Source organism: Channa argus, chromosome 5 (genome assembly GCF_033026475.1).
Source record: "Channa argus isolate prfri chromosome 5, Channa argus male v1.0, whole genome shotgun sequence".
Classification (NCBI taxonomy): domain Eukaryota; kingdom Metazoa; phylum Chordata; class Actinopteri; order Anabantiformes; family Channidae; genus Channa; species Channa argus.
Window position 1 is genome coordinate 19,040,583 of NC_090201.1, and position 26,963 is coordinate 19,067,545.

General features: G+C 40.0%; 2 protein-coding genes across 10 annotated transcripts in view; one reads left to right on the forward strand and one right to left on the reverse strand.

Moving 5' to 3' along the window:
* Window positions 1-15,472, forward strand: part of arhgap9 (Rho GTPase activating protein 9) — a 37,497-nt gene extending 22,025 nt beyond the window's left edge. For 3 of the 7 annotated variants that reach the window (XM_067503966.1, XM_067503965.1, XM_067503968.1), the window contains 15 exons: window positions 91-156; window positions 1,928-2,074; window positions 2,273-2,371; window positions 3,639-3,700; window positions 3,792-3,879; window positions 4,112-4,207; window positions 4,768-4,866; window positions 6,817-6,922; window positions 7,325-7,444; window positions 8,407-8,505; window positions 9,417-9,494; window positions 9,889-9,942; window positions 10,746-10,880; window positions 12,129-12,234; window positions 14,231-15,472. In XM_067503966.1, the coding sequence (XP_067360067.1) occupies window positions 91-156; window positions 1,928-2,074; window positions 2,273-2,371; window positions 3,639-3,700; window positions 3,792-3,879; window positions 4,112-4,207; window positions 4,768-4,866; window positions 6,817-6,922; window positions 7,325-7,444; window positions 8,407-8,505; window positions 9,417-9,494; window positions 9,889-9,942; window positions 10,746-10,880; window positions 12,129-12,234; window positions 14,231-14,417 (1,542 nt within the window). In that variant the 3' untranslated portion in view covers window positions 14,418-15,472. The remainder of the gene's footprint in view (window positions 1-90; window positions 157-1,927; window positions 2,075-2,272; window positions 2,372-3,638; window positions 3,701-3,791; window positions 3,880-4,111; window positions 4,208-4,767; window positions 4,867-6,816; window positions 6,923-7,324; window positions 7,445-8,406; window positions 8,506-9,416; window positions 9,495-9,888; window positions 9,943-10,745; window positions 10,881-12,128; window positions 12,235-14,230) is intronic. The other 4 variants (XM_067503970.1, XM_067503971.1, XM_067503967.1 and 1 more) reach the window with 3 other exon arrangements.
* A 3,152-nt stretch (window positions 15,473-18,624) lies between these two features.
* LOC137127257 (zinc finger E-box-binding homeobox 2-like) overlaps window positions 18,625-26,963 on the reverse strand; it is a 28,087-nt gene continuing 19,748 nt past the window's right edge. For 2 of the 3 annotated variants that reach the window (XM_067503962.1, XM_067503963.1), the window contains exons 2-8: window positions 26,206-26,487; window positions 24,629-24,832; window positions 23,743-23,933; window positions 23,442-23,553; window positions 21,679-23,192; window positions 21,392-21,575; window positions 18,625-20,893 (exon numbers count right to left, since the gene is read on the reverse strand). In XM_067503962.1, coding sequence (XP_067360063.1) covers window positions 20,247-20,893; window positions 21,392-21,575; window positions 21,679-23,192; window positions 23,442-23,553; window positions 23,743-23,933; window positions 24,629-24,832; window positions 26,206-26,487 — 3,134 coding nt within the window. In that variant the 3' untranslated portion in view covers window positions 18,625-20,246. The remainder of the gene's footprint in view (window positions 20,894-21,391; window positions 21,576-21,678; window positions 23,193-23,441; window positions 23,554-23,742; window positions 23,934-24,628; window positions 24,833-26,205; window positions 26,488-26,963) is intronic. The other variant, XM_067503964.1, reaches the window with a different exon arrangement.

The window sequence follows — 26,963 nt, forward strand, 5'->3', positions numbered from 1 at the left end:
TCATTTAAATATAATCACTAATTATTCATCTGTGTCTCCTCTCTTTGTTTTGCTGCATTTCTCTATTTTCTTTCCCTTCTTCCTTTCAAGCTGTCATCTGATTTCCTCTACGGGAACTACCAGAGGAATACTGACGGTGGCTGGCAAATGAAACAGGTGAAACTCTTCTCTACCTGCTAAACCCTTTCACTGCCAGAGGCCCTGAAGTGCGAGCCACTTTGACTTTCACCTTGTATGACCCCCCAAAAGACCAAAGCTAACTATTTTAATGCTGTACCTACACATAGGGATGCATTTAGTTAACGAAACAGGACATCATAGAACTGTGGCCACTTTTTTTCAATTTTCAATTTTTGACCAATTTTTTCACTACTTAAGATAAAATCCTGCCTAATGTTCTGCCTGCATACAATTCAGGACTTGTCTGTACACAAATAGTTAATATTAAATCGAGTACCTTTTTTCAGTAAACTCTGAATGACAACTCTTTCCTTGGTATTCTCTTGCATAGTGTGGAGATAATCCTAGGTGTTTGTCTGCCCTTGAAGAGCTTTTAGTGGAGGGTATTTCCCTCATGAAAATCAATAAACTTGACTCGTTTGCAAAAACTGCATCTCCACTGTTTTACTGTAGAATACATTAAAGTACTGCTAGCTATGATCTTCAGATTCTCAGAGATCAGCATTTATGCATATTAAGGTGGTGAAATACCAACTCATGGTGTTAAAAATGGCAGTTACCCAAGCAGTTCTTACTGCAACATGTTGCATCACAGTGGGGTGTGGGAGCATTTGTTTTAAAGCCCATTTAAAGGCCTCCTCTTACCAAAGGAGCAGATTTGGCTCTTTGTGCTAATCCGCCTTGCATGAAGAGATGGCAAACATTAGGAGGGATATTTAGTCTGATTGTTGAAACTAGGTTACAGGGATTGGGAAAGGTACTTAATTATGGCTGTTGCTGCACCAAAAGTTGTGTGAATGTGCATTTGTGTGCAGTGATCCACACATACTGCACATGCACGTCCGTATGATTTTTTGACTTAAATATTTTGCATGTAATGTTGCATGTGCGTTCATGAATCATCGTGTCTCTGATAATAGCCCTAGCCAGTAAAGTGAAAACAAGGTGAATCTGTCAAGGGAACTGCAGTTTTCTCCATCTGCTATTTGTGCCAGTGCTCAATAACGACACTCATGCTTGTGGTCATCATTGTTTTTCAGAGCCAGGATGCAGAGTTTAGTTCACATTTGCCATTCATACAGATAAAGTAAAGATTAAGTCACAATACATCACTGCATAGTTATTCTTCCTTAACCACTACTTGTACATTAATTCAGGTTTGATATGGTTTAGGCTTCATAATGGCTACCACTGGGTGAAACCTACTGAGAGAACTGATAACAGCTCTTAACAAGAAATTAAAATACGGATGCTGATGTGGTCTGTTTACTAAAATAAGAGTGACATTTAATGTTGAAATGTGTGAAGGATGCAGTCAGCCAGCATACAGTGACATGAATTTGTTACTTTCAAGCTAAAGTACAAAATTATTTTAGACCTTCCAATGACCCCGCTATGAATCTTTCAGAGCCATAAACCAAATCAATTACTAAAAAAATACAGCACATTCCTGCCATTAACTAACACATCCACTGCAGCAAAACTTAATAATGAGAAAAACATCCTGTTGGTAAAGTTTTCATGTCTGGAATTACATGGAATGAACATGTTGAAACAGCATGCAGATTAAAAACAGCATTGAAGTACTTGTTGCTTTGATCACAGTCTAAAGATGTAAAAATACCATGGGAGCATTTTTTCTTTGGTTGACACACAGTAAATCAGCAAATGTTCTCTCTCTTGTTTGTCTGTTCCACCTCTGACCACTGACCCCAACACTTGACCCTGACTTTTACCGTTTGTGAAGAGCATGCAGCGTGCAGCCTCCTCTGATGCCCTGAGCACGATGACGTTCATCAATGCAGATATCGAGTGCCATAACTCTGCACCCCTGCATGATGTCAAGCAACAGCTTAGCCACTCCCAATCTATGTTGCTGCCTGAGAATGGCAAGGTATTCACCTGCAGTGCACATAAGCACAAACTCATGAAATACGTGCACAATATTCACAAACACACAGAGAGAAGAGGAAATGCAGACAAGCACTGGGAGAAGCACTCTTTTTAAAAGAAAACATTACAAATGTACATACACAGTTCATGTATACACATGAAGACAATTGAACACAGCTTCTCACTTCCTGTCTTTCAGTTAGTCCAGCAGTGTAGCGATTACTCCTGCAATGTAACCAACATCGTCGTGGAGCCTCCCTCTCCTGTGAGCTCTCCAGACAGCGATGGCTGCACACCGGTGAGCCGGCCCTGTTTCTTAACACTAAATTAATTTATGTATATTTTACTATGTTTTACAAGCAAGGAGCAGACACTTAAATCTGATCAAAGGATATGGAAATGGTGATGGATAATGCAACAGGATGACATCTGAAGTAAGAAACCATGGTTGAATGCAGTGATGGCTGCAGTGTGGTACCATTGGCCAGGACAGCTCCAGTTTGGGGAAGGCTTTGCACAGGCTCTGCAATTGGTTATTGCACAACAGACCCCCTAAGTCCTATGAAGACAATAGAACAGAGAGAAACAAACAAACAGGGAAGGGTGAGTGAGGTATGAAAATGAGAATGTTCTGACAATCAAGGCAGGAGGGTATTTATAGACACACAGTCTTTCGATGTGAAGTTTGCATGTTCTTCCTGTGCATGCGTGGGTTTCCTCTGAGTACTCTGGTTTCCTGCCATGGTCCAAAGAGATGCATGTCAGGGGTAATAGGGGACTCTTGAAATTGTCTGTAGATGTAAATGTAAATGGTTGTCTGTCTGTGTATGTCTCTCTGTACCCTGCTTCTCGCCAATGACATCCCCCCATGACCCTGACCTGGATAAACAGTTAACATAATGGATGGATGGCCAGTTTAACAGATAAATCCTGAGTAAAACCAGTTGTGCAACCGGGCTTTTTAATCAACTTATTTGTCCTCTTTCTTCTGCACTACCTCTGTTAATCCAATATTTTATTAAACAGCAAAAAACAAGGCAGTGATCAAAAATTACAAAAGTTACATCAGTTTGTCCACCTGGTCAGACATTAAACCAGTTCACCGTCATAAAGAAAATTTGGTCATAATCCACAAACCAATGTGCATTTGACAGGTTTGAGTAACAATTAATGCATGACGAATAAAACGAGATTCATTGGAGGGTATCTGGAAATTCCTCATGGTCTGTTCTCTTTTGAAAAAGACTGTATTGTACTATACTCTATAATCACTGTACAAGTTCACAGTTATAGTATTATTTTTTTCTCTTGCACCTTAAACGGGGCCGCACCGCAGTGGGAGATTTTAGAGCATCCCCTTCCTGCTATTTTACAAATAACATTTTTTTACAAAAACATTTAAGTTAAATGATTGTGTTAAGGATGCAGTATATTACACAGAGGAAAAGCAGTCTACTGTCCTCACATACTCTTGTTATTGCAGCCATTCTTGCTTAATCTGAGGGTAACATTATTGTGAATATTAGTGTTGACAAACTGGTGATTTTTCATGAACATGTTCTCAGGAGTTGGAGAAAGCTGGCCTCCTGAACAAGACAAAAATCGCAGAAGGAGGCCGGAAACTGAGGTGATCTTCCATGAAGACGTTAAATATTGTAAATGAAATATAATTACGCTGTTCAAACTAATTAAATCATTTTTTGGTTTTTGGATTGTAGGAAAAATTGGAGTCCATCCTGGGTGGTGTTGGTGGGGAACAGTCTAGTTTTCTTCAAAGATCCTAAATCACAGACACCTTCCAGCTGGGTAAGGGCAAGGACAGTTATGTGATTTTAGTCCACATAATGTCTTCATAAAACATACATTTTGGGTGCATTGTTAAAAAATGACATTACAGTAAGTAAGTTAATCCGTTCATAGAAAAGGTCACATGAAGGTATTCATACAGGGGAAAGGTGTTTGGCTGCAAAAAACGTATTACTGGTGTGTGTGTGTGTGTGTGTGTGTGTCTGTCTGTGTTGGTACTTATTCAAAACAGAAACCAGGAAATAGTCGCCCTGAAAGCAGTGTGGATTTAAGAGGGGCACAACTGCAATGGGCTAATGACCTGTCCAGTAAGAAGAATGTGTTCAAGGTGAGAAACAAACAGTAAAGCAAGTTAACAAGAAGTATGGGCATTGTCTCAAGATAGAGATTTAGAAAGCGTTTTAGAAATAAACATAATTTATTCCGACTGTTCAGACTTCAGTGAACATTTTGTTCACTATCACCAGTCCACATTTTAGTGAGCCAAAGTAAGAAAGAGGAAGCAGTGAATATTAATTGTATATGTTTAGGTGTAAGTGTTACACTTTAGAATCAAGACAAATACTAACTCGTGTTCAGACTGTTTGATAGTTTTTGTTATGTGAACATTAGACGTCTATGTCTACAGCCTTAACACCATGTGGTGATTCTAATGTTGTGGTGGACAGAGGGCAGCATGGGAAACGTTTAATGGTGGACATGAGCAGCAGGTGTCAGAACACAGAGCATTGCAGCTTGCTGTGTATGGGGCTGTTAAGCCACAAACGGAGCGCCCATCCCTAACCCCATGCAGTGATATGTTTATATATGCTGTATGTACGTAAAGACCTCACTGGGGAGCTTTGGGGACAGCCATGGATAATGGGTTTGGAAATGTTTATGTTTCAGCTGAGGACAGTGACGGGCAATGAATTCTTGCTGCAGTCGGAGACAGATTCTCTGATCAAAGAGTGGTACAGCACCATAAAAACTGTCATCAACAGGCTGGTGAGACACACAAACACACAAACGTACTTCCCTTTAACCACTTCTGTATTAGTGGCTGAAAAGGTTTAACTTTTCGATCATACCTATGTCATTACCTACATTTTAGATTTAGATTTTCTTTTGTGTTCCAGACTTACAGAAATGTACAGATTACACTGATCAGCCATAGCATTGTGAACACTTGCCTATTATTGAGTAGGTCCTTCTTTTGCTTTGACCCGATGAGGCACAGACTTTGAAAAAAACCTGTGATGCTATGCTGTGGTAACTGCCACCGAGGTCTCAGTAGCAGATCCCACTTCCAGATGCTATTGTAACAGGATAATCAATGATATTCACTTCACCTGTCAGTGGTCATAAAGTTATGGCCAATTGATGTTTCCTTGGTTTTACCTTTCTAATGTCTTCTATATATAGTCTTTGTAAGTTTTTTATTCAAAATAATTTTATATTATGTTAAATGGAAAGCATGTGTGTCATAACGGCAAAATTAAATAGATGTCTCTTCTGTCTCTGCACACTGTAAACCATATCTGTCAAGGAAAATCCTAGTTAAAACCTTATCTCTAGTTAGTGACGATCAAAAGTTTAACTAAGAGAACGTTCAAAGACATTGTAAAACCTTTTTTTCATATTTTCTGCTGCATGGGCTTTAACACATTCATTTGCACACTAACGTACCTCATCAATAATATTCATCTTCTATTCTGAGAGTACAAATTTCTGCAATGATGTAAAACTTTTCATTCCTTTTATTGGTAAATGGCCGCTTCACAGTGTTCCTTCTTATTAACACACTGACGCACCGGAGCAAGTTGCTCATGTGACCCTCCGGGAGTTCAGTGTCATGCCAAAGGACGCTTTCACACGTAGCCAGGAGGGACTTGGAATCGAGCCATTGGTCTGTGGACGACTACATTACCAACTGAGCTACAGCTGCCCCTTTTTTAATTTTCTAGTTTGTATTTTTAAAGAGGCTAGTTTCTATCACAGTTGCATTCTTATCTTTTACAGAACCCTGTAGAAACAGTCTCACAGTTACAAAACACTGATAAGCCATTTTTAAAATTTTTACATTGTTAAAACTGCAGTAATCAATATTTTTTATTTATAATCAATAAAATAACAATATGTAATGTGAAAGGTGTCGCTTGAAGAAATAAATCCAGATAGAATAATCAATCGACTCTGCAGTGTTCCACAGATCGGCTCTGCTCGTCACTCTCACCACTGTCCCAGCCTTGTTTTTAACTTCGTCTGGCTTCTGCTTTTAGTACAAAGGGTCTGGATTAAAACCAGCAAACAGCAGACAATGTTAGGCACTCAGTGATAAACAGAGTGAATCGTGTAAAAGAGTTAGAGTTTTCCCTCAGGAGTTGTTAGAGACCAAAACAAGATAATAGGAGAGAGAATGTTAAGCTTATTTTCTCACTTGTGTACACTTTGCTCATCTGGCCAAAAATAATCACTTAAAGGAAGCCTTCACTGATTTTGAACTTGCTTTTTTGGTTCTAGCTTATTAATAACTTCCATTATACCTCCCTTCGACTGTATCTCTATCTCTCTATTTCTATCTGAAAAACGCCTCCAGACGACATCACCTGGAGGTTGGAGATTACATCATCTGAACTTCTAATGAGGGAAAACTCCTTCGGGTGATTTCATCTGGAGGAGATTCTAGAAGCAGAAAAATATTTTGATATAAGGAAGTCAGATAAACATGAATGTACATTTACACCCTAATTTAAAAATCAAATAAAGGAAATGTAGTATAAAGTATCAAGCTGTAGTAACAACTATCAAGTTTATCTATTAATGTCAACACAATGGAGAAGATGGAGTTAGCCAGTTTGAATAAATAAAACGAATAATAAATGAAAAGTGTGAGTGGTACACTACATTCCTTTTACATGATGAAATTAACACATTTTTACTTCTTTGGCCTTCTAGGACCGGGAAAACCCTTTAGACAATGTCCTCCTGTACTCTTTGAGGAGAGCTGGCAGCGTGGAGATGTTGGACCACAGTGGAGACGAGGATGAGAAGAGAAAATCACGTAAGACTTTACAGCATGACTTCTCTCATTACTCCACTCTGACTTCCTTACTTCAAACAGCCATCACACAAAACCAGCCCTGCCCTCCACTCCAGTTTTACTCACAGCCTCTCACTCCATCTTCATCACTCTTTTCTTTGAACTTCCACACAGGCCTCTTACATCCTTCCATCCTCTCCTCCATTCTCTCCTCCATTCAGCCCACTTACATTTTCACACGCCCCACATGGCAAATTATCCCGCAGTCAGTCCTGTCTCACCTTTGCCGTCACCCAGCTCTGCCGCTTTTCATCCTCACCACCATCCCCTCTCATCTGATATCCTGTCCCATGGCCGAACGTCCCACGCTGACCCACTCCTCCTCTTCCTCTTTGTCTTCCTCCTGCTTTTCTCCTTCTGCAGTCCCTCGCTCAACCTCCAACCTGGAAAACACAGAGAGGAAAAGAGTGAAGACACGGCTAAAGAAGCTGATCCTAAAGAGACCTCCTCTGCAAGCACTGCAGGAGAAAGGACTCATTAAAGGTGAGATGTCTTTTTGAAGTTTCAGACTGTTTTAATGCAGCCCAAGCTCCTTGGGGTTTTTCTATTTGTTTTATGGGTCAAATCAGTGAAATCACACCTACTGCATGTTAACCCAAATGAACAGCTTAGGGTGATGTACTGTAGACAGTGTTCTCCATTACCTTCATCAAAACAGCAAACAAGGGAATATTGACTCTATGTGAAGGAACACTAAAGCTGTTCCCTAAAGTTTATCATGGCCAAACACATCACCACAAAAAAACAAAATTTGTATATAAACTTGTTTACAGCACTTGTCAGTGGCTTTTATGAGGCTTTCTGAAAAGCATAAACATGTTTTTTTGGGCTAGGCCCTCTCAAAAAAAAGGGATATTTTAAGTATTTTTGCCTTTTATTTGATAGTGAGCAAAGGAGATTGGGTAGAACTAGAGCAAGAAAAGTGCGTGACACCGGCAGTTCAATTAAATGACCAGTGTCATTTATGGCACCTCTAAACCACCAGTGCGCCTCAGATTTTATATTCTTAACAAATATAAAAGAAGTATTTTTGTTTATGATTGAGTAGTTACAAATGGTTAAAGCTGAATTCCTGGGCTACTGATGTTTGACATGTCAGTAGAAATGAGGACACCATTTAAAGCTTATTGATATTTCCTTCACAAGCAAAATTAAAAAATATTACACAGCAGTGTAATGGCAGGGTACTCAAAAGTAAAGGGCTGCACATGACTTTTTTCCCACCCTCTAGAATACACAGCACTGTGTATGGGTTGCATTGCATCATCAAGGGTGTGCTTACATGGGAACGGAGGCAAGCGCTGGGGGTTCGTCCTATAGTAAGCAGAAAATGTATCATTAGATGAACTTCAGCTTGGAGCTCTTACATCATGTCTGTTGAAAAAAGAAACTTCTGAAGAGAATAAAAAAGTGTGTGTTTATGTCCGTCTGTCATCACCTTTCAGATCAGGTGTTTGGCTGTCGTCTGGAGATGCTCTGCGAGAGAGAAAAGAGCACCGTCCCTCGATTCGTCAGACTTTGTACTGAGGCTGTGGAGAAGAGAGGTACAGTAGCTGCAGACAAACAGCCTCCTCCTGCTAATGTGGTTCTAGGCTTAAAGCGGACACATGAGAAAACACCCCCAAACCTGTTTTGAGCGCTTGACAGCTGTTCTGCACCTACTATTCAGCTTTGTAAATCATCAAACTGAAATTTTAAGAAAAATGTTTTTGATTGCCCGAAAGAAAGTAGACTCAAACGCACAAATTTAAAGAAGGATGCATGACAGCTGCCAGGCAGAGAGAGATCCAAATAAGACAAAATAGAATTGTTTGAAAACAATGCTGCAAATAATTAATTCACAAAAATATGTATTTTAACCACAAGTGCTTTAAAAACTTGGTTTTTAAATATTTAGTAGGGAGCAGCCACAAATGGAGACATTTAAATTCAACTAATGATCAATTAACATCCACGATTCGGAACTAAATTAAAAAACAGCCAATGTGGTTCAGTGAGGTTTTAAATCATTCTCCTTGTGACTTTTTCTAGCTTTGTATTTAAAACTTAAAGTGCTCAAACAGGATATTAATAATCAGAAAGGCTAGAACTTGTGACACTGGAACATGGGTGGAAAAAGCAGAAACTCAATTTCATAATAACAGTGTCATGTTCTTTTTTAAGCAGCGCACAGCATGTAATGTTAAGAGGAAGTTTGAAAACACTGAAGGGTGTGGCTGTGTGTGTGTGTGTGTGTGTGTGTGTGTGTGTGTGTGTGTGTGTGTGTTTTTGTGCATTATTTTGATAATGCAAAATCTAACTTAAAAAATGTGTTCAGATGTCTAACAGTGGACAAAATCTGTTTTTACTTTAATCCATTCACATTCTTTTATACAACAACCACCAATACCACGCTAGACACACTCACAGAGATCTAGCTGGTCCAACTGACACTGTGTTGTACTGTATGTTGCAGGACTGGACTCTGACGGCATCTACAGAGTATCAGGAAACCTGGCAGTGATTCAGAAACTACGCTTCCTAGTGAACCATGGTGAGGATGAGGGGTAGGAGGGGAAAACCAAACTGTATCTGATCATTAATGCTCAAAAATTGACTCTGACAATCACACTGGAGGGGAAAATTTCAGGGGGGGAGTGAAGTGGAGGCAGGTGGAAGTTGGACTTTCCTGACATGCATCAGAAATTTCTGTGTTTTAGATTAGAGATAGAGATTAGAGATTAGAGATTTCTGTGTTTTAATGAACAAATGGCACCTCATTATGTTTTTGTTCATTCTCATTGTACTGTATATAATCAGGTTACACTAAAATAAACACCGTACACGTTCACTGCATACCTGCCTAAAATCTGTCACTTTCTCACTGCGTGACATCCAGATGAAATAGATTATGAGCAATACGAATGAGTAACTGTTGATTTTTGCAGAGCGAGCGGTGACTACTGACGGCCGTTACATGTTTCCAGCGGAGTTGGTACAAGGTAGATTCAGACAAAAAAGAAAACACCCGCCTTTATGTAGTAGTCAAGTCTGCTTATTTTTATGCATCATGTGTTGCACAAAGTGAACACCTCAGTCATAACCTCCCCACAACAACCACCCACAGGCCGACACGCAGAGCTGTGGCGCAGATGTGCACTGAACAGTTTGGAGGTTGTGCTGCCATTTGCTTAATGTATGTGTGTCCCTTAGGCTTTTCTGCTTTAAGATTTCTGATGTAATAACATGCAGCAGGTTGTACAGCGAGTTCCCACACAGTCCATGGCTGCCACCAAGTGGATGAAGTGGAGAATCAGCTGCTTTACAAAGCGCTCTAACCCCACAGCAAAATCTCACTGACTAATGTTTTTCATCTTAAGATGGTACTTGTCAACATTTGTTTAAAAAAATGTTTATGACATTTTTGAGAAACATTGGTCAGGTCTTTGTTTAAAAGTTGGCTTTATACCTCAATGTGTGTGTGTGCTTGAGTGTGTACGTGCGTGTGTGTGATATAGAGTGCATTTGTGCTTTTGTGTTTTCTCTTACTGTCACAGACACTCTATCTCCCTCCTGCAGCTACAAATCTTAATGTTACGCCTAAGAACTGACGCCGTTCTGTTTATGTTCTTCTCTAAATGATGCTGTAACTGTAACTTCACTTTTTTATTCTCTGTAAATTCCAACTCTTTCTATCTTTCCCATTTCCTTGCTTTTTGTTCACTTCCTCTGACCCTGTCTGTCTGAATTTCTTCTCCTTCCCTCATACCCCACCCCCACCCCCACCCCCCACCCCGTCTCTCAGAGGAGAAGCTGAATTTGGACGAGAGTGAGTGGGAGGACATTCATGTCATCACAGGAGCTTTGAAACTTTTCTTTCGTGAGCTCCCTGAGCCTCTGGTGCCCTACGGCTTCTTCACAGACATCGTGGAGACAGTCAGTGAGTGACCGTCTTCAGTCCTATTCAGTCCTCAGTTTTCTTTATACCCTCCTGCTAAAGGCAGTGTCTGACTCTCATTCAGTCACAACACTGCTGTGGACTTAATGAGTCAAAACCAGGGTCATCGGGGTAAGAGTTCACTCCACTATAGTTGTGTTATTTCACACTTCGTCAGGCTGTGGTGAAAAAATTAATTCATGCAGAATACAGTATATTTATAGCACTTTACAGTGTTAAAGATATGTATGTGTATATTTAAGCGTAGAGACACTAAATGCTGCTTCCCAAGAAGAAAATTGAATGAAGTGAGTAGAATAATTATATACAGGCACAATAGAAATTTCTTGAGCAGTATTGAATTAAAATAAAGTGTTGGTTTAACTGCAAAAACTGACTTTAAGTAGTTAGTTTGTCTATCAGTATGTTTCTTTACGATGTCCCTTCCCTCTCTGTCGCAACATATTAATTCTCATGAAATGTAGAAATCCTAAAACAGGCCACAAATGTGGTTTTGTAAAAACCTTCCTACAAAGGTTTTCAAAAGGAATAAACGGTGCGTTTGTCAATTTTACGTATCTATTTTATATTTATATTTGACAAAGTAGTGAGTATTTACAACAGCAGGATGTAAGATGACTCAAAATAAACTATGATGCCCATTTTCATTTTTATAATAAAGGAGCATTTTATCCAGTGCAGCAGTGCATGAATAGGAATTTTTTAACCGTTAATCTGTTTTTACGTGCAACACTTGTTAGTAGGATCAATTCATAGATTGTCATTTTAGTCTTTTAATGAGATCTGTAAGAAATATGTAGACTATCACCAAACGTTTCCTTTAACTGTGTTCATCCTTAATTAATTTCTGCGATGGAGCAGTGTATCATACTATCTTTTACTAACAAAATGGCAGATAATGAAGTATTTCAAAATACATTTCATTTAGTCAGAAAACTTGCATAGTAAGAAAAATAGGTAATAAATGTAAATGTATTCATGGGCTGTTTCTTATCGGTCCATTTTTGCATTGCACTCGCAATGATCAGCATATAACTATTCATCAGACCACAGTGATGATAGTTGATAATTGCATGCTCCTGTCTCAGATTAGATAGTGGATGCTAATAGAGTACATGTGATATCCATTAATGAATGCCAGTGAGGATTTGCATGCTAATAAAGTACATGAAATAAAGCGCAAGTGATGACTTTTTTTTCATCTGACATGTCTGTTGCTCTGTGTTGCAGAGATGTCGGACTACACAGACAAAGTGGACCGTTTGAAGTGTCTGGTACTTAACATGCCTCCTCCAAACCATGACACACTGCAGTTCATGTGCTGCCATCTCAAACGGTGAGAAGATGGAAATAAGAATATGGGTTGTAGATCATCTTGTTTCCATCTAGTTCAGATGGTTTCATTGCCTTTTCTTAATGCAGAATATTCCCTTGGGACATTTCGGCACGAAAGAATGAACCAAATGCCTGTGTAGGAAAATAAAATCTCCTTCCTCATAACTTTTCTTTTTAAACCTGACCACAAGATGGGGTAGTTCCCTTGTTGTTCTCAGGCATTTTCTGTCTTTGGCCACAGCTCTCACACTGTGCCAGTGCTGTACCAGGATCACACTGTTGTTAAGTTTGGGTCCCTGTGAAGATGAAAAGGCTGGAGGAAGATGAATGGTGTACAATGTTCTGCAAGCCAGTTCCTTTTACAGTACATAAAATGTGTGTTTTTTACCGCCTATGGTTTTTCCTTCCACTCTAGGGGTGAGTGTTCGTGTTCTGAGGCTGATATTTGTGCCAGGGTGTGGTGGGGCCCATGAATTTGTCAACTCTGTGTCTTTCTCTCATTTTCTCTCTGCTGTCACCCCCCCACCCCCCTTCTGTTTCTCATTTACTATCTAACTGCCCAATCACGTCCGTTACCTCACTTGCTATCTTTGTTTCCTTACTTCCCCTTCTCCTTCCTCCTTCTCTTTTCACTCTATCCTTCCTCTTCCTCCCTTCTTCCTCCTTTTTCCATCTCTTTCTCCCCCCCCCCCTCTCACGCTCTCCTCTTTGCCTCAAAGGTCCCATGGGAGCCTTGTGGTTCGTCTGCTGGAAGGCATACCAACACCGCCGCCGCCACCACTGGAACCTCTCTCTTCTCTCTCTCTTCGCCCTCTGCCTCGATCGCTCTTTTTTTTCCCCTCTTCCCTCTCCACTCTCTCTCTTTTTTCCTCCTCTCTTTTTAATGTGGAAGTTTTGAGCAATTGCTGGCTGCTTCTGTGGCTTAGTGGGAATGGCATTTTTAGAAGAATGCCTCACGCTGTGGCTTTAACCCATTCCTGAGCCCCCCCTCAAATCATACACATAAGCTCAAAGACACCAACAAAGGTGCATACTAGTTGCAAATTTAGACACTAAAATGAAGATGTATCAGTCTGAACATAGATGCAAAATATGATAATGGAACATTTACAATATTGATTCTTTACATTGCTGTTGTAAGTTAGTTAGAATTATAAAGATGTCACATGCTGACCACAGGAATGAAACTGTAAGGCCAGATATGACAGAAATCGAACCCTAAGCCATGACAGCGGCTCTGTGAGGCTGTCCTAATGAGGCACAGCAGTGCTTTGAGCAAATGGTAATGTCAGCATGCTAACATGCAAACATGAAGCTGCTATAATGTTGATTATATTCACAACCTTACTTCAGCATTTTAACATTACTAACATGTTCTAACTAGCACAAGGCTGCAGAGACTGAAGGGAAAGTCATTAGTTTTGTTGATATTTGGCCATAAATTTAATTTTTTCACACAAAACCAGAAATACAATCCTCATCGTGGTGGCTTTTTTGTCAGCCGATCACCAAAATCAGCAGGCTTCTGTGCAAAACTTCATCTAGTAGTTTTTGAGATGTCCACCAAACTTGTGGAATGAATGAGATTGAGATCACTATTCCTGGAGCCATCCTACTAGCGTGACCAAAAAGACAAGTCCACTCATTCATCCATCCATCCATCCATTATTTTAACCACTGTGAGTGGTCGCAAGCTGGAACCTATCCCAGCTGCCATAGGGCGAGAGACAGGGTACACCCTACAGTCTGACTAAGGGCCAACACAAAGAGATATACACAGACGGACAACCATTCACAGCCACGGGCAAACTTAGATTTACTGAACATGCACGTCTTTGGAAACTCACACAAGCATGGGGAGACCATGCAAGCTGATTGCAGTATTAGCTGCCCCAAGTCAAATCAATCAATGCCCTTTCTAGAAAGATTCTTGTTGATTCATTTTTTGGTTGAAATTGTAGAACATATTAACACCTGGATCTTCCTCTCTCCTGCAGAGTGTTGCAACACTCGGCGATCAACAGAATGACCACACAGAACATCGGCATAGTGTTTGGGCCAACCCTGATGCGCCCAGAGAGGGACAGTGGCAACATGGCAGTGAATATGGTTTACCAGAACCAAGCGGTGGAGCTCATCCTCACTGAATTTGACTACATCTTCGGAACAAAAGGCCCCTCTTGATCTTTCCAGACCAGGGAGTGGTACATGCAGGGGTCCACGTGCTCCTCAAGCTCAGACAAAAGCACAAGTAGTGCAGCATTTGTCCTCTTTGCCTGTTGACTCATATGGTGTAAAGTGGATTTTACATCAAAAGATAATTATGGGGTAAAAAGAACCAGGACAGAAAGCTGCTAATCATGACATCTGGCCTCCATATAAGGGTATGTTAAAACAATAATAATAAAACAAGCCAATTTTAGCTGCAAGACTTGTGCCTTTGACTGCAGATGTGGAGCCCAGTGATCTTTACTGCCTAAACAGACGCCTTCTTGTCAGTTCTTCCTGATGTTTCAAACTTGATGAGGGGAAAAAAAAAAAAAAGCCACAATAATGATAAATGTTCTCCAGCCTGCCTCGCTAGCTGTGTATTTATCAGTTATTTTATCAAGGAATGTGAGGAAGGAATTTGTCTTAACATAGCACTGAAGCAAAATTTTGCAGAACCATCTCACTGTGACACACTGTGTGTGTGAAACATGCACCAGCACCTCTTGCGGGAAGGATGGACAGATATCAGCTGCAGTGTTATACTGCGTGGATATACTGTAAATTATGCAAACAAGCAGGAAGCAAGCTGGGCATGTAAATGTGTCTTTACTGAACTTATACAGTGTTTGGGTGAAGAGTTTTCAGGCTCCTTTGAGAGAAAATGTGAAAAATAAAATCATGATTTGACTGATGGGATGAATGTGCCAACAGGGCAGCAAATGTTCCTGTGTACCAAATAGTACTATAGATTGTGGACCCACTGAGCTTCCCTCAGTGTACAAACTTAGAACTGTCATGTGTTTTTACTAGTGCAAATTCCTCAGATTAAGTTAAACTATTGAGTTGTAAATATGTGAAATACTGTCTTTGTCAACTAGTAGCACTTTGCATACAGTGTGTAACGTGAACATCATATATTAAGCAAATTCAAACTCATCTATTTTCTTTTAAACCAACAGTGTGTTGTTACCATGTTACTTGGACCTGATTGTTATCTATCTGCAATAAAGGAAAAGTGAATAAACTCATTTGATCTGTGTTGTGATACTTGCATGTGCCTGTCAGGTTGTTTTGAATCAAACGATGAGTTGCGTGAGAGATAATACAAGTGTGTGGAGGTATGTGGGCCTCAGAGACTCCGCGGGCAAAGGCATCCCCAGTGATTGGTGCAAATGCTGCTTTTAATAACAGAACAAAAGAGGAACTGGAAATGCATATGTTTAAAAAATGTGGATTTTCCCCAAAACACTCTCTCACTCTCTCTCTTACTCTGTGGCTTTGGTAATTTTATATTGACTGTGGGTTTGGCAAAAGACAAAAAAGAGCAGAAAAGAGGCACAGGGATGGAAAGAGCTCATAGATTTTGCAAAGTTTTATTAGATGTATTTATTCATCTTTTTGTTCGTATTATTTCAAGTCATGTGAGTGTGTGAAGGAGGGGCCAAAATGATGTGTAGCTGATTGATGGAGAGACATCTGAACTTTTGATCATTACGTGCATTTCCAAGGTCATTCTTACATTTGATTGACGGAAATATTTTCTACTTAAACACACAATCACACTTGTTTATTTGATCTAGATGCATGTTTGCACATAATCATCAGAGTTTCTTAGTTTATACATTTATCCCTCACTCAGTTAGTACAGTTTCTCTGATTCGTTCTAGTCTCCTCACAGCTGGTCTCCCAGAACCTCCAGATTTTAGGTTCTCCTTTCCTTTAATTATTAATATGCAATAAAAGTGTAACACTGAAACTCTTAATTCATTAGATATTTCTTGAGGTTATTTTTCTGTATGATTTAATATTTCTCCAAATTCTAAAACTGAAAGTATTCTCTGCCGGTAAAAGCTCAGTGGCATTAAATTGCTGTACTCTCTTGCTCTGTCATGCCTTTTATTTCACTTTAGTGTGAAGGCAATAATCACTCACTAATTACAATCAGAGACACAATCAAACACCCCACTGTGTGGTTTAGCAGTCAAAGTCCTTCCCTTTCTGTCATTCTTTGACTTATTAGTGATGTGTGAGTCAATGATGGCACTGTGATTATTTTTTGGTAAATGAACATAAAAAATGTGACACTGTACGAAAAGCTTTACAACCAAAAGTGCAGCCATTTCTTCAAATGTGGATGAAAGAGTAGTGGCGCTGTAAACTTTTGGAGAATTTTGCTTACAACAACAGATTTTTGATACATGGACTGATGAAACGCTACAGCCCAACATTATTTCAAAACCCATTTTGCATCTGTAGGTAGTTATTTTGTTTGCTACAACACTGAAACAAATTGTTTAGCGTGTAAGTATTTTTTAAAAGATGTGGCAGTAAAAGAAGGAAAAGGTTGAGAAATGACATGTTCTCCATCCAAGTCTCAAAACTAACGTCATTATCATAGTCCAAAGTCCAAGCCAATTCCTATTTGAATCAATATTTTTAAAGAGTCCTTAGAAAAGTTTGATTTGGCAGCTCATTGTTAATGAATTTGTGCACTTGATTTTTTCAGCAAAAGACACAAAGATGAGAGCAACTATACTCTTAGGGTTACTGAATACTATAGATTTTGTTAAGTTTTGTACAACTGAGGAGACAGGAGGAATTTCTGTCTATGGAAAAATTGTTTTTTTTCTTAATTTAAACTCAAATCGTTCCTGTACCTGCACCAGGCAGCCATGGTCATTATTTTACTCAGTAAAATAATAATAATAATAATAATAATAATAATAATAATAATAATAATAATAATAATAATAATAATAATAATTATTATTATTATTATTATTATTATTATTATTATTATTATTATTATTATTATTATTATTATTATTATTATTATTATTATTATTATTATTATTATTTTACTCAGTAAAATAATGCCAAACTTTGGGTGACCATTCATTCTGAAACCCAATAACCCCATGCTAAATTGTGTTTTTAGTCCTTGTGTGGCACATCATGTGGTATCATGTGGTATCAGTGGGTATCAAGCTATACCACCATAAATCTACAGAGCACCATTCTGTGGTCCTGGTCAACCTACCTTCCACTGCCTACACATTCACTAAGCTGCTTTAAGACAGGGACATCTTAATTCTATAGCCATGGTTTAGTCCAGCCTTCATTCAAACTTATCAGGCTCTATTGGTCTTAGAAATGTAGCTAATGTGTTTTAGCAAGAGAGTGAATTCCTCTCTGTGAGCCAGTCGGTATAAATACAAGTGGAATAAATAAAAGACAATTTAGCAGGAAAGTGGCTAAAACAGGTGCGTTGACCTTATGGCCTGGGTTGAATTAAAGTTTCTCGACCAAGTTAAATGTGTTTTTATTATTTATGCCTTTGTGCCCTGTGAAACTGTGAACTTACCGGCAATCGAAACCTAACTATGCTCAGCACCCTGTGTGACAACCTTTTGCTGTTGGATGGGATTTGCAGCACGTTGCAAGTGATGCTGATACTGTTTGATGCTACTGTGGTGACATTTGTATGCCACAAATGTAAGTCAAGGCAGTTCTTTATTAAATGTCACCTTACTCAAGGCCGAGTCCAAAGCCAGCCAAGCTTAGGATGTAGCGTCAAAACATCACAAGTAGATGGTGACACAATTGACTAACTGTTTGAAGCATGGCACACAAAAGGATCTAACTTACGTCACTGAGCAAAGTTTTGTTAATGTTATGGTTACCCGACAGTTTACTCACCCTAGCATTACCCTAAAACTCAGTGTATCAAATATCAGCAGAGCTTCTCAGCCCCTACCACACACAGGTTCAGAGATTCAGCGCAGCCGCCTCTGATGAATCATCATGCAAATAGAAAGAGCCACAGAAAAGTTAGTGTAACAAAGCAGTGTGCAGCCTATGATTGATGATGGGAAGTGTTTACAGTGATGGGAAATTGTGGGGCCCAGGCCACAGCCAAGCTTCAGAATTGGGACATGTTCGCACTGGTCTATGTTTACATAGACAGTTAAAATAGCAATAGCATATTTTGATTATTTTTGATCAACATAATTAAGAGTATCACTTAAGATTCCCTCTAATTTGACAACTGAATCATTCCACTACAAAAAATCATAACATTTATTAAAAGATATTTCATAACTAGCTTTTATTTTTAGTCATACAAATGCTGTACAATGAGGTCATAAAAAAGAATTTGAAAACTCAACGAACTGCAAGATTCCGGTGACAAATTATTTACAATTTATTACAAATATCAACAAACATGCAAGGAAATATATAATAGTTATTACAAAAGTTGCATTTGTGCCAGTACAAAAACACAGTTTAACATAAAAAAAAGACACTAAATGAAAGGAGTTTTTGCCTTTCAACACAGAAATAACAGGTAAGGAACTATGCAAGAGTAGGGTGCCAGTTGGCTTGTCATATATGCATATCTTTGGTGATAAACACACACTCGCACACACACATGCACACACACACACATGCACAACATGAACAAGAAGTGTCTTTGGAGCACGGTATGCATGAACGCTACAAGCTTAGTCACACCTCATGCACCACCATCTTATCTCGTCATACCAAGGCTTTGTCGGATTACTCACAGTCTCTGAGTACATCTGAGGCACTTTTCACATTGACTACACTACAGTTAGAAAGAGGAAGTTACAAACTCATGTATGTGTCCTGAGTCTTGACCCTCTTGCTGCACCTCAGCAAACAGCCCGTATGTGTGAAAGATTATTTTTCTGGCAGTGTGAAAATAGGTTGTAACGCATAGAAACATTTACAAGAAATAGCAGACATTTTAGCAATAAACGAGATAAAGCCGCACTGTATGATTGTTAAACAAACAGCGAGATGCAGTGCAAGTTTTATTTGCCCCCTTAGAGGAAAAACCCCAAATACTTTTATCCCTTTTAAGCTCCCATACAGAAATGCAGAATGACTATCACGTAGAAAGGCATACAGTTAAAAAGGTGCAGTCCATAGCTTTATGTTTAAAATATAAATACACAACTATCTTCCCGTTTGTCCTCATTTTAATCTTTTCGTAATACACTAAATAGATTTCTTAAAAGAATTATTGCTTAGAATTAAAGCTGCTTTGTTATCCCAAAGACACAAGTTGGTTGTACCTTGTGATTTCACAGCATGAATGACAAAAGTCCTGGCAGAGGTAACTGCCAACAATAAATTCTATACCCAAGCCTCACTGACTCTTGGACAAATTGATAGCTGCATGTATGTTTCAATGAAAAACATTTTACATGGCTTATTCTTAGCATACAGGTAAAACCTTGTTGTAAAAATACCACAGGATATTTAATATATTTGCACGTATTGAGATTAATAAATACATAGGCGCTAGGTGATTGGGTGAACAGGAATGGATCTCTAATGTCTAACCTAAGGCCTTGATGACACTTTCAAAAAAAATACTTCATGGTTTGTGCAACAGTTAGCAACAGCAAGCAAGTAAAAAGTGAGATGCCTGTTGCATCACATGCGGACACGTATGTGACACGAGCTCAAATGAGTCAACCCAAATGTTTTAGCTATCTCGAAAAACAAAAAGGGTCCAAACAAAAGAGAGAAACAAACTGTAGGTACATCAAGTACATTGCGCGTGATTAAATATTGTCATTTGAAATGGTCTCATACATTTTTGTTTGTATGGCTTCATCCACTTAAAGGCCATCTATATTTTGGCAGTTTTGTGCATTTTGTCATGTTGTAAAATTAGAAGAGAAAAAAACGGTTTAATATATATACATATATAGAAAGTGTATCAAAAGTATTGATATATACAGGAAATGTGTTGTAATTAAAGTCACCTTAAGTTTTTATTCTGGGTAAATCTGTTATATCCAGGCTTAGTTCAAATTTGTTCAAGTCTCCATTTGGTTCCTCAGTGTCTCTGTTCCACGTGTGGCTCTCTACACTGTCAATATGGTTTCTTACATCACAGCTCTCTTGATCATGATGGTCTCGATTTTCCTTTGATAGTGATTCTTGGACGTGGCTTCCTTCCAGCTGCTCTGATGACAAACTTGCATGTGCCACTTCATCACGACCATCACTCACTCCTGCCTCTTTCCCTTCCTCCTCCTCTTCCTCTTCCTCCTCCTCCTCTTTGAGTGCCTCTGCTGCACCATCCAGACTAGAATCACTCAGGAAAGAGCGTGAAGTTTGAGTCTCCTCTGTGGACAGAGGAGTCTCATCAGAGAGGCGGTGCCCAAGGTTGTTGCCTACCCCAGGGGTGAAAGGCATATCTTCGTGGTCTTGGTCTGGATCCTGATCTTTGCTGCAGTAAGCATAGCGATGGTTCATGTGCTGGGAGTATGAGCCAGAGTGAGAGAAGCGCTTGCCACATTTGTCACATTGGTAGGGTTTCTCACCGGAGTGCAGCCGGCTGTGCTCGATCAGATGGTGCTTATGTTTGAAGGCCTTGTTGCAGATTTTGCACTCATGTGGACGCTTGCCTGTAATACATACAAAAATGACTTATTAGAAACAATCAACTTATCCAAACTAAAACTATGAAACACAATTAATTAACACATTATATATCAGTTGGCCAGACAAAAAAGCCAAGCTCAACATCAACAAGCTGTGGCTTTATGTAGTGGTTTTTAACCTTTGGTTTTAGAATAATTAAATAAACCACATTCATTGTCAAGATGTGTGATTTGCTTAGAGGTGCTGGAAGGTGAAGTTTGTTAATTTTGAACAGAGCCAAGCTAGTTGTTTCCCCTTCTTTCCATTTTTTTGTGCTAAACTAGAGCTAAACAGCTGCTGACTGGAGCTTCATATTGATTGTACAGATATGAGTGTTGTATTCATCTCCTCTTCAACCTCTCAGCAAAGTACTTCAATAATTCCTGTTGAAATTTTTTGTAACACATAAAGTACTAATCTATAATTTAAAACAAGTGACACATAACCAAAGGGCTATTGCAAACTGTGCACACGCTACAGACCTGTGTGTTCATATTTATGGCGAAGCAGAGAACTGCTCTTCTGGAAAGTTTTTTCACAAATGTCACATGCGTACAGCCCCTCATCTGTCTTCTTCAGTCTTTTCCTCCCTGGCCCGCCATCTCCATCCAGCCCTTCCTCCATCAGAGAAAGGTAGTCCAAAGCTCCACGGCTTAAAACCTCACCCTGTAAGGAAAATATAATTAGTTGTACTGTGTTGTCTTTTTTGTTTTTTTGGGCACATTTGATGCTGTCACTTTATTTAACCTTGAAGAGAAGCCCTACTCACCATGAGAGCTTGTCTTTCCTGGTGGATCTTTTTCAGGGTGGCCTCTGGGTCTGTCTCCATCATGTAAGCCATAGGAGAGAGAAACACAGGGCTATTAGATGGCTGGCTGAATGGAATTGGTGCGATGCCATCATGACCTGGAAGACCTAATCCAGGCTGACTGAAGATAGGAAAGCCATTGTATAAGGAACCTGGAAACACAGGAGCTCTGGCCCCGCTGTAGACCGGGTGGTGGTGAAATGCTAGATGTGAAGTTGGGCTTGGTCTCCTCAGCTGCTGGGTTCCAAACTCTCTCCTCTCCCCTTTGCCTGAGCTTCCATTGACAGTTTTGTTCCTCCCTTCTTGGTCTGAGAGCTGTTTGGGTAAGGAGAGGTCCAGAGGTTCATCTTGTGCAGACCAGGGACTGCCAGCCTGGTTCTGAGGTGAAGAGAGCTCCGGAAGACAGCTTCTGAGGTCGAGGCCAACAGGAGAACTGAATCTTGAGGATGAAACTCTTTTTCTGGCTCGAGGTGATGACAGCTCTGGGGAATGGTTGATTGGTTGACTTGGGCTCCCTTTTTCCTGGCTGGACCAATATGCTCGTGAAGACAGGGCATCGTGATGAGGCTGTGGAGGAGAGTGTATTGCGATCATGAGCTGCTGCGGTGTGGATTGCCGCCTCCTCTCCTGCAAAGGTGAGTTGTTCCCAGAGAAGCCATTGGCAAGTTCACCAGGTTTGCTGTTCTCTGGCTGAACAGCAGATCTGGGGAAGAATAACGGCGATGAGGGGTGGTCTTTGTTGTGAAGACACTCAGGAACATCCACTGCCTCTCGGTTCATCTTACAGAGGTATCGCTCATGTTGCATTAGGACTGCTATACTGGGGAAAACCTGGGAGCACCATTGACACGTCACCCCAAGCATACTTCTTTCCGCTTCACCAGACCTCACCAACTCTCTTCTTCTCCCAGGAGACATGTTAGTATCAGGCTCTCCTCCATTGTGAATCGCACTCTTTTCGTCTTCTGCTGCACCACCTCTGTCCATCTCCTCGTCTTTCTTCTGCCTGTGAAGCATTTCCTGAAGTATCTGCTCAAACTTGATCCCAGAGTATGGATAAGGCACCAGGGCGTTCCCTTTTAGGATACTGGCTCTCAGTGAGAGCTCTGTTGCTGGATCCCAAAGCTGAGCCATGTCTGAAGCTCTCACGAAGGCTGTAGAGTTGGGGTCATGCAGTGAAAGCTGGTGGGAATCTTCTGTTACTTGCCTAAGAGACCTGGTGTTATCTTGGTTCTGTGAGGCTAAAGGAGAGCCCTTGTCACTACTGTTTCTCCCCCCGCCTGCATTAGGAGACATTAGAAATGAGTGGTGGTAGGAGCTTGGAATATGTCCATTAAATGCCCCACTGGCTCCACCTGCATTTGCCCCTCCATTTCCTCCACCATTAAGGCACTTTTTGCTGCTTAAGTGTGAGCTGTAGGAGCCAGAATGAGAGAAACGCTTCTTGCAGTTGGAGCACTCATACGGTTTTTCACCTAAAGCATGAGAAACAGAAAGAAGGGATTTCTCAAAAGAGGCCGAGACTACATTGAAAATACCTTCAGCATGGGTGTGATCTTTCCACGTTTTTCATAATTCTATTGTGCTGTCATGAATTGTTTTAACTTGGTTTCTAGGTATAATTTCATGCCATATAAATGACATGATAAGTAAGGGTTAGTGATAGTGGAAACAATAGCAAATTGATGGGTGAGTATAACTGTTTTGATGTTATTTTGTCTCACCGCTGTGGATGCGGAGATGCTCTTTGAGGTGGTGTTTGTATTTGAATGCTTTCCCACACTGCAGACATTTGAACTTCCTGGTTTCCATGCCTTGATCCAGCATGATGGAACTCTAGGAAAACAGGACATATGATTAGTTTTATATTGGCAGATTGTCAGGATGTGAAAAGTTACTTCTTCTACTTCTACGACGTTATGTATTTCTAACTCGAGGTTACGAATAAACAGCCTTGCAACACTAATTTAATTGTAGTTGAGATATTCTGGTCTGATTGTTTATCCTGTTTGCTCTGTGTCTCACCTTGTCCTGCATTTGATGATGGGCCAGGTGCCGCTCCATCTGTGCCCTAAGGGTGGCAGTGTATCCACAGTGTGGACAGACCATATGGCCTCCTTCCCTCTCCTGACAGTACTTGATGTGGTCCCTCAAAGAGACTCCTCTCTGATACATCCTGTGGCAGAAGGGACAAGCCTGCTGGTTTCTACCTACATCTGGAATCCAGACAGAGGTGATATTTTAGACACACCGTGAACATTTTTAATGCATTGATTAACATAGCCATTCAGCCATTTTCTAAACCACTTTTACTGCTATAGGTCACAGGGGACTGGAGCCGGATGTGTGTGAGGTTGCCAATGAATGTTAGCCTTTCATGCTGACATTCACAATCTTTTCTTATGACAAAAAAACGTTTAATGTAACATGAGCATTGCATTGTCAGTTTCTGTCATCACACAAGTTGCACGTTGAACTAAGGAAGTTGGCATCATAAACCTCATGAAAGACAAGTGTGCTCGACATTTGAGCATAACTTAAAGTGATCCTAGGTCACTCTTTATAGATACAAACAAATTAGTCTTTAGTAAAACCTAAAAATATTTTCTGTAACATTGCATATAGCAAAATGTTCATTATATCATAAGGTACAAGCACATTATTCTACACATGTATAATCTGTCTGAACATAAATGTGTAAATGAAGTGACCTTTGTTCAATTATTAGTGGTTCATGTGCTGATATGTGAAAAGCCTCTTCATTTTCTCAGAAAGACATTAGCATGTACAATCTGATATGTGCTTACCACTTGCTATTTACCGTCATCCTGCAGCTGAGTGACTTATTGGAACTAAGAGCATGCTGTCTTGCACTAGAGGAACAATTTCACATTCTGAAACCTGAACGCACCTGCTCCTTCAGGTGAGCGTTGCTGAGCTCCAGGTGACCAGATGGCGGGCGGCAGCTCATCGTGCATGCTGCCCTGGTAGAATGCAGCTGCCATGCCATTATGGTTCATATGGTCCAAGATACCCGCTGACGTAGAGGCCGTCCTCAACTGGGCCAAAAATTCATATTGAGCATTCAAAGCATTCTGGGAGTCTGAGTTCTTAACTGAGGAACAGAAAAAAAGATAAAGAGGAACAGAAATAGCTATAAATAGAAATACTGTATGCTTATTTTTAACCAGTGGCTAAACTGAGCTGTATCTGGCATTGTGTTAGATTTACATAATTATAATGCATCCACATATTATTCGTTTCACATGACATTTGCACGGAAATATCAGTACTTGCAAAAAAAGTCTCTTTTGCGTTGCCTCAAAAGGCAACATAATACAAATACACACATCTTCATCAGGTAAGTAATGCTGTAACATTACACAGAACAGCAAATTTTGGGATGATGAGGAAATAAGAAATATTAAGAAACATTAAGTTATTATTGATTTTAAATAGGATGGCCAATACATTAGAACCTCCTCTCATTACAATGCACTCCAGCACTACTCTAATACACACTTTGATCTTGATAATAAACACACTCTATTGGATTGCATTAAACTGCACAGGTGGTCATAATGTTATGCCTGATTAGAATATATGATAGAATATCTCCTATGTATATATATATATATATATATATATATGTGTGTGTGTGTGTGTGTGTGTGTGTAGGTGTGTGTGTGTGTGTGTGTTAGTGTGTGTGTGTATACATATTTATCTTGTTCACATACTTAAGTGTATAAAAGTGCAGAGGGAGTGGGATCAACTGACACTGCAGCTGAATTTAATAGGACTAAATGTTTGACTCAAAAACATGTAAAACAATAAATTCACACAAGCAGTTGGCCAGATATGAACCTAGATTTAGGGAATTGTTTTCTCATTCGTTCCCATAGGGCAGTAACAGGCAGGCACAGATGTTCATGAAGAAGAGGCTCCTATCGCAAGCCACTGAGCTTCGCTTACAGCGACTTTGAGGAAGATTTTTCAAATGTTTGCAGATGTTGCCATATTTTGAGCTGTTTTTTATGTGGTGAAGGGAAGAGCCTGTGCGGTTGAGTGTTGTAAAAACTCAGCTTTGCCTTCATCAGGCAAGACCAAATCACACGAGGCGAGGGAGCTAAGTGATTGTTAGTAGGCAAGCCGCGTGAGCCTTTGATCTCTCCTAAATAAAAGGGAAAGCCTCACGTCGCGCAGTGCTGATTTCAGTACCGTAACGTCACCTCTTTGATGCATGGAAATATTGTGACATTGTGTGGGATGAGTTCTTTTGTCATGCTTTCAGTAGACTGCCTTTTCAAAGAGAAGGGTGAAAAAAGGAACAGCTTGTAGGGAAGGCATGGTTTCACAAGGAGCTGATATGAAGGTGTATCTAGAGGGCTTGGAGAAGCATCCCGAGACTCGTGGTGTCTTACATCAGAAAAACACTGTAAACTTGTTTACACACACTGTAGTGTTCTAACAAGACAACAGTATACTTACAGGACATCATCAGTGGTTCCTGGTCTCCTTCCCTGTTGGCAGTTGATGCAGTGGTGTTGTCCTCAGCTGCCTCAGCCTCTGTTTCTACCTGCGCCCAGTAGTTCCTACTGCCCGGGCTGTGCAGCCGTGTGGAGCGAGCAGGACTGCCAGGCTCCTCTGTCCCCTCGCTGGGTGTCAGGCTCCTCTTGTCCAGGCTCTCCTGGCAGTCCTGGGGCTCCAGGCACCACAGGCCCACCTCATCCTCCCCGTCAGATCCCAGAGAACTCACTTGTTCAGAATCCACTGTGGAGGAGGAAAGAAAAAGAACAGATTGAAGTGGACCTCAGACACAGGAGAGGCATATTTAAAAATCTGGAACCAAATGTTCAATATAGGGAATCATGATTTTGAAAGGCCATATAATATTTTTAGATATGTAAAAACAAAAAATCAAAAACATGTGTCTTTAATCTATAATAAATAAGATGCCAATTATTACATTGTGGTGTCTGAATGTATTTATTTTTTCAAACATGATTCATACTCAATGCAATAAGCATGTGTTTCCCATTATTTCAGATGGCATTTAGTTGTTTGCGTTGCAGATTAGTGGCAGTGGAAACCAAAGACAAGGCAACAGAATTTAAAGTAATATGTCAGGAACTGAAACCAACCTGGGGAAAACACAAGAAATTTAAAAAATTAAAATTCTGAGCTGTATCTCACATGTGAGAAAATAAAATTAGAAAACAAAAGCTTTGTTTCTCTGTGTGTACGAG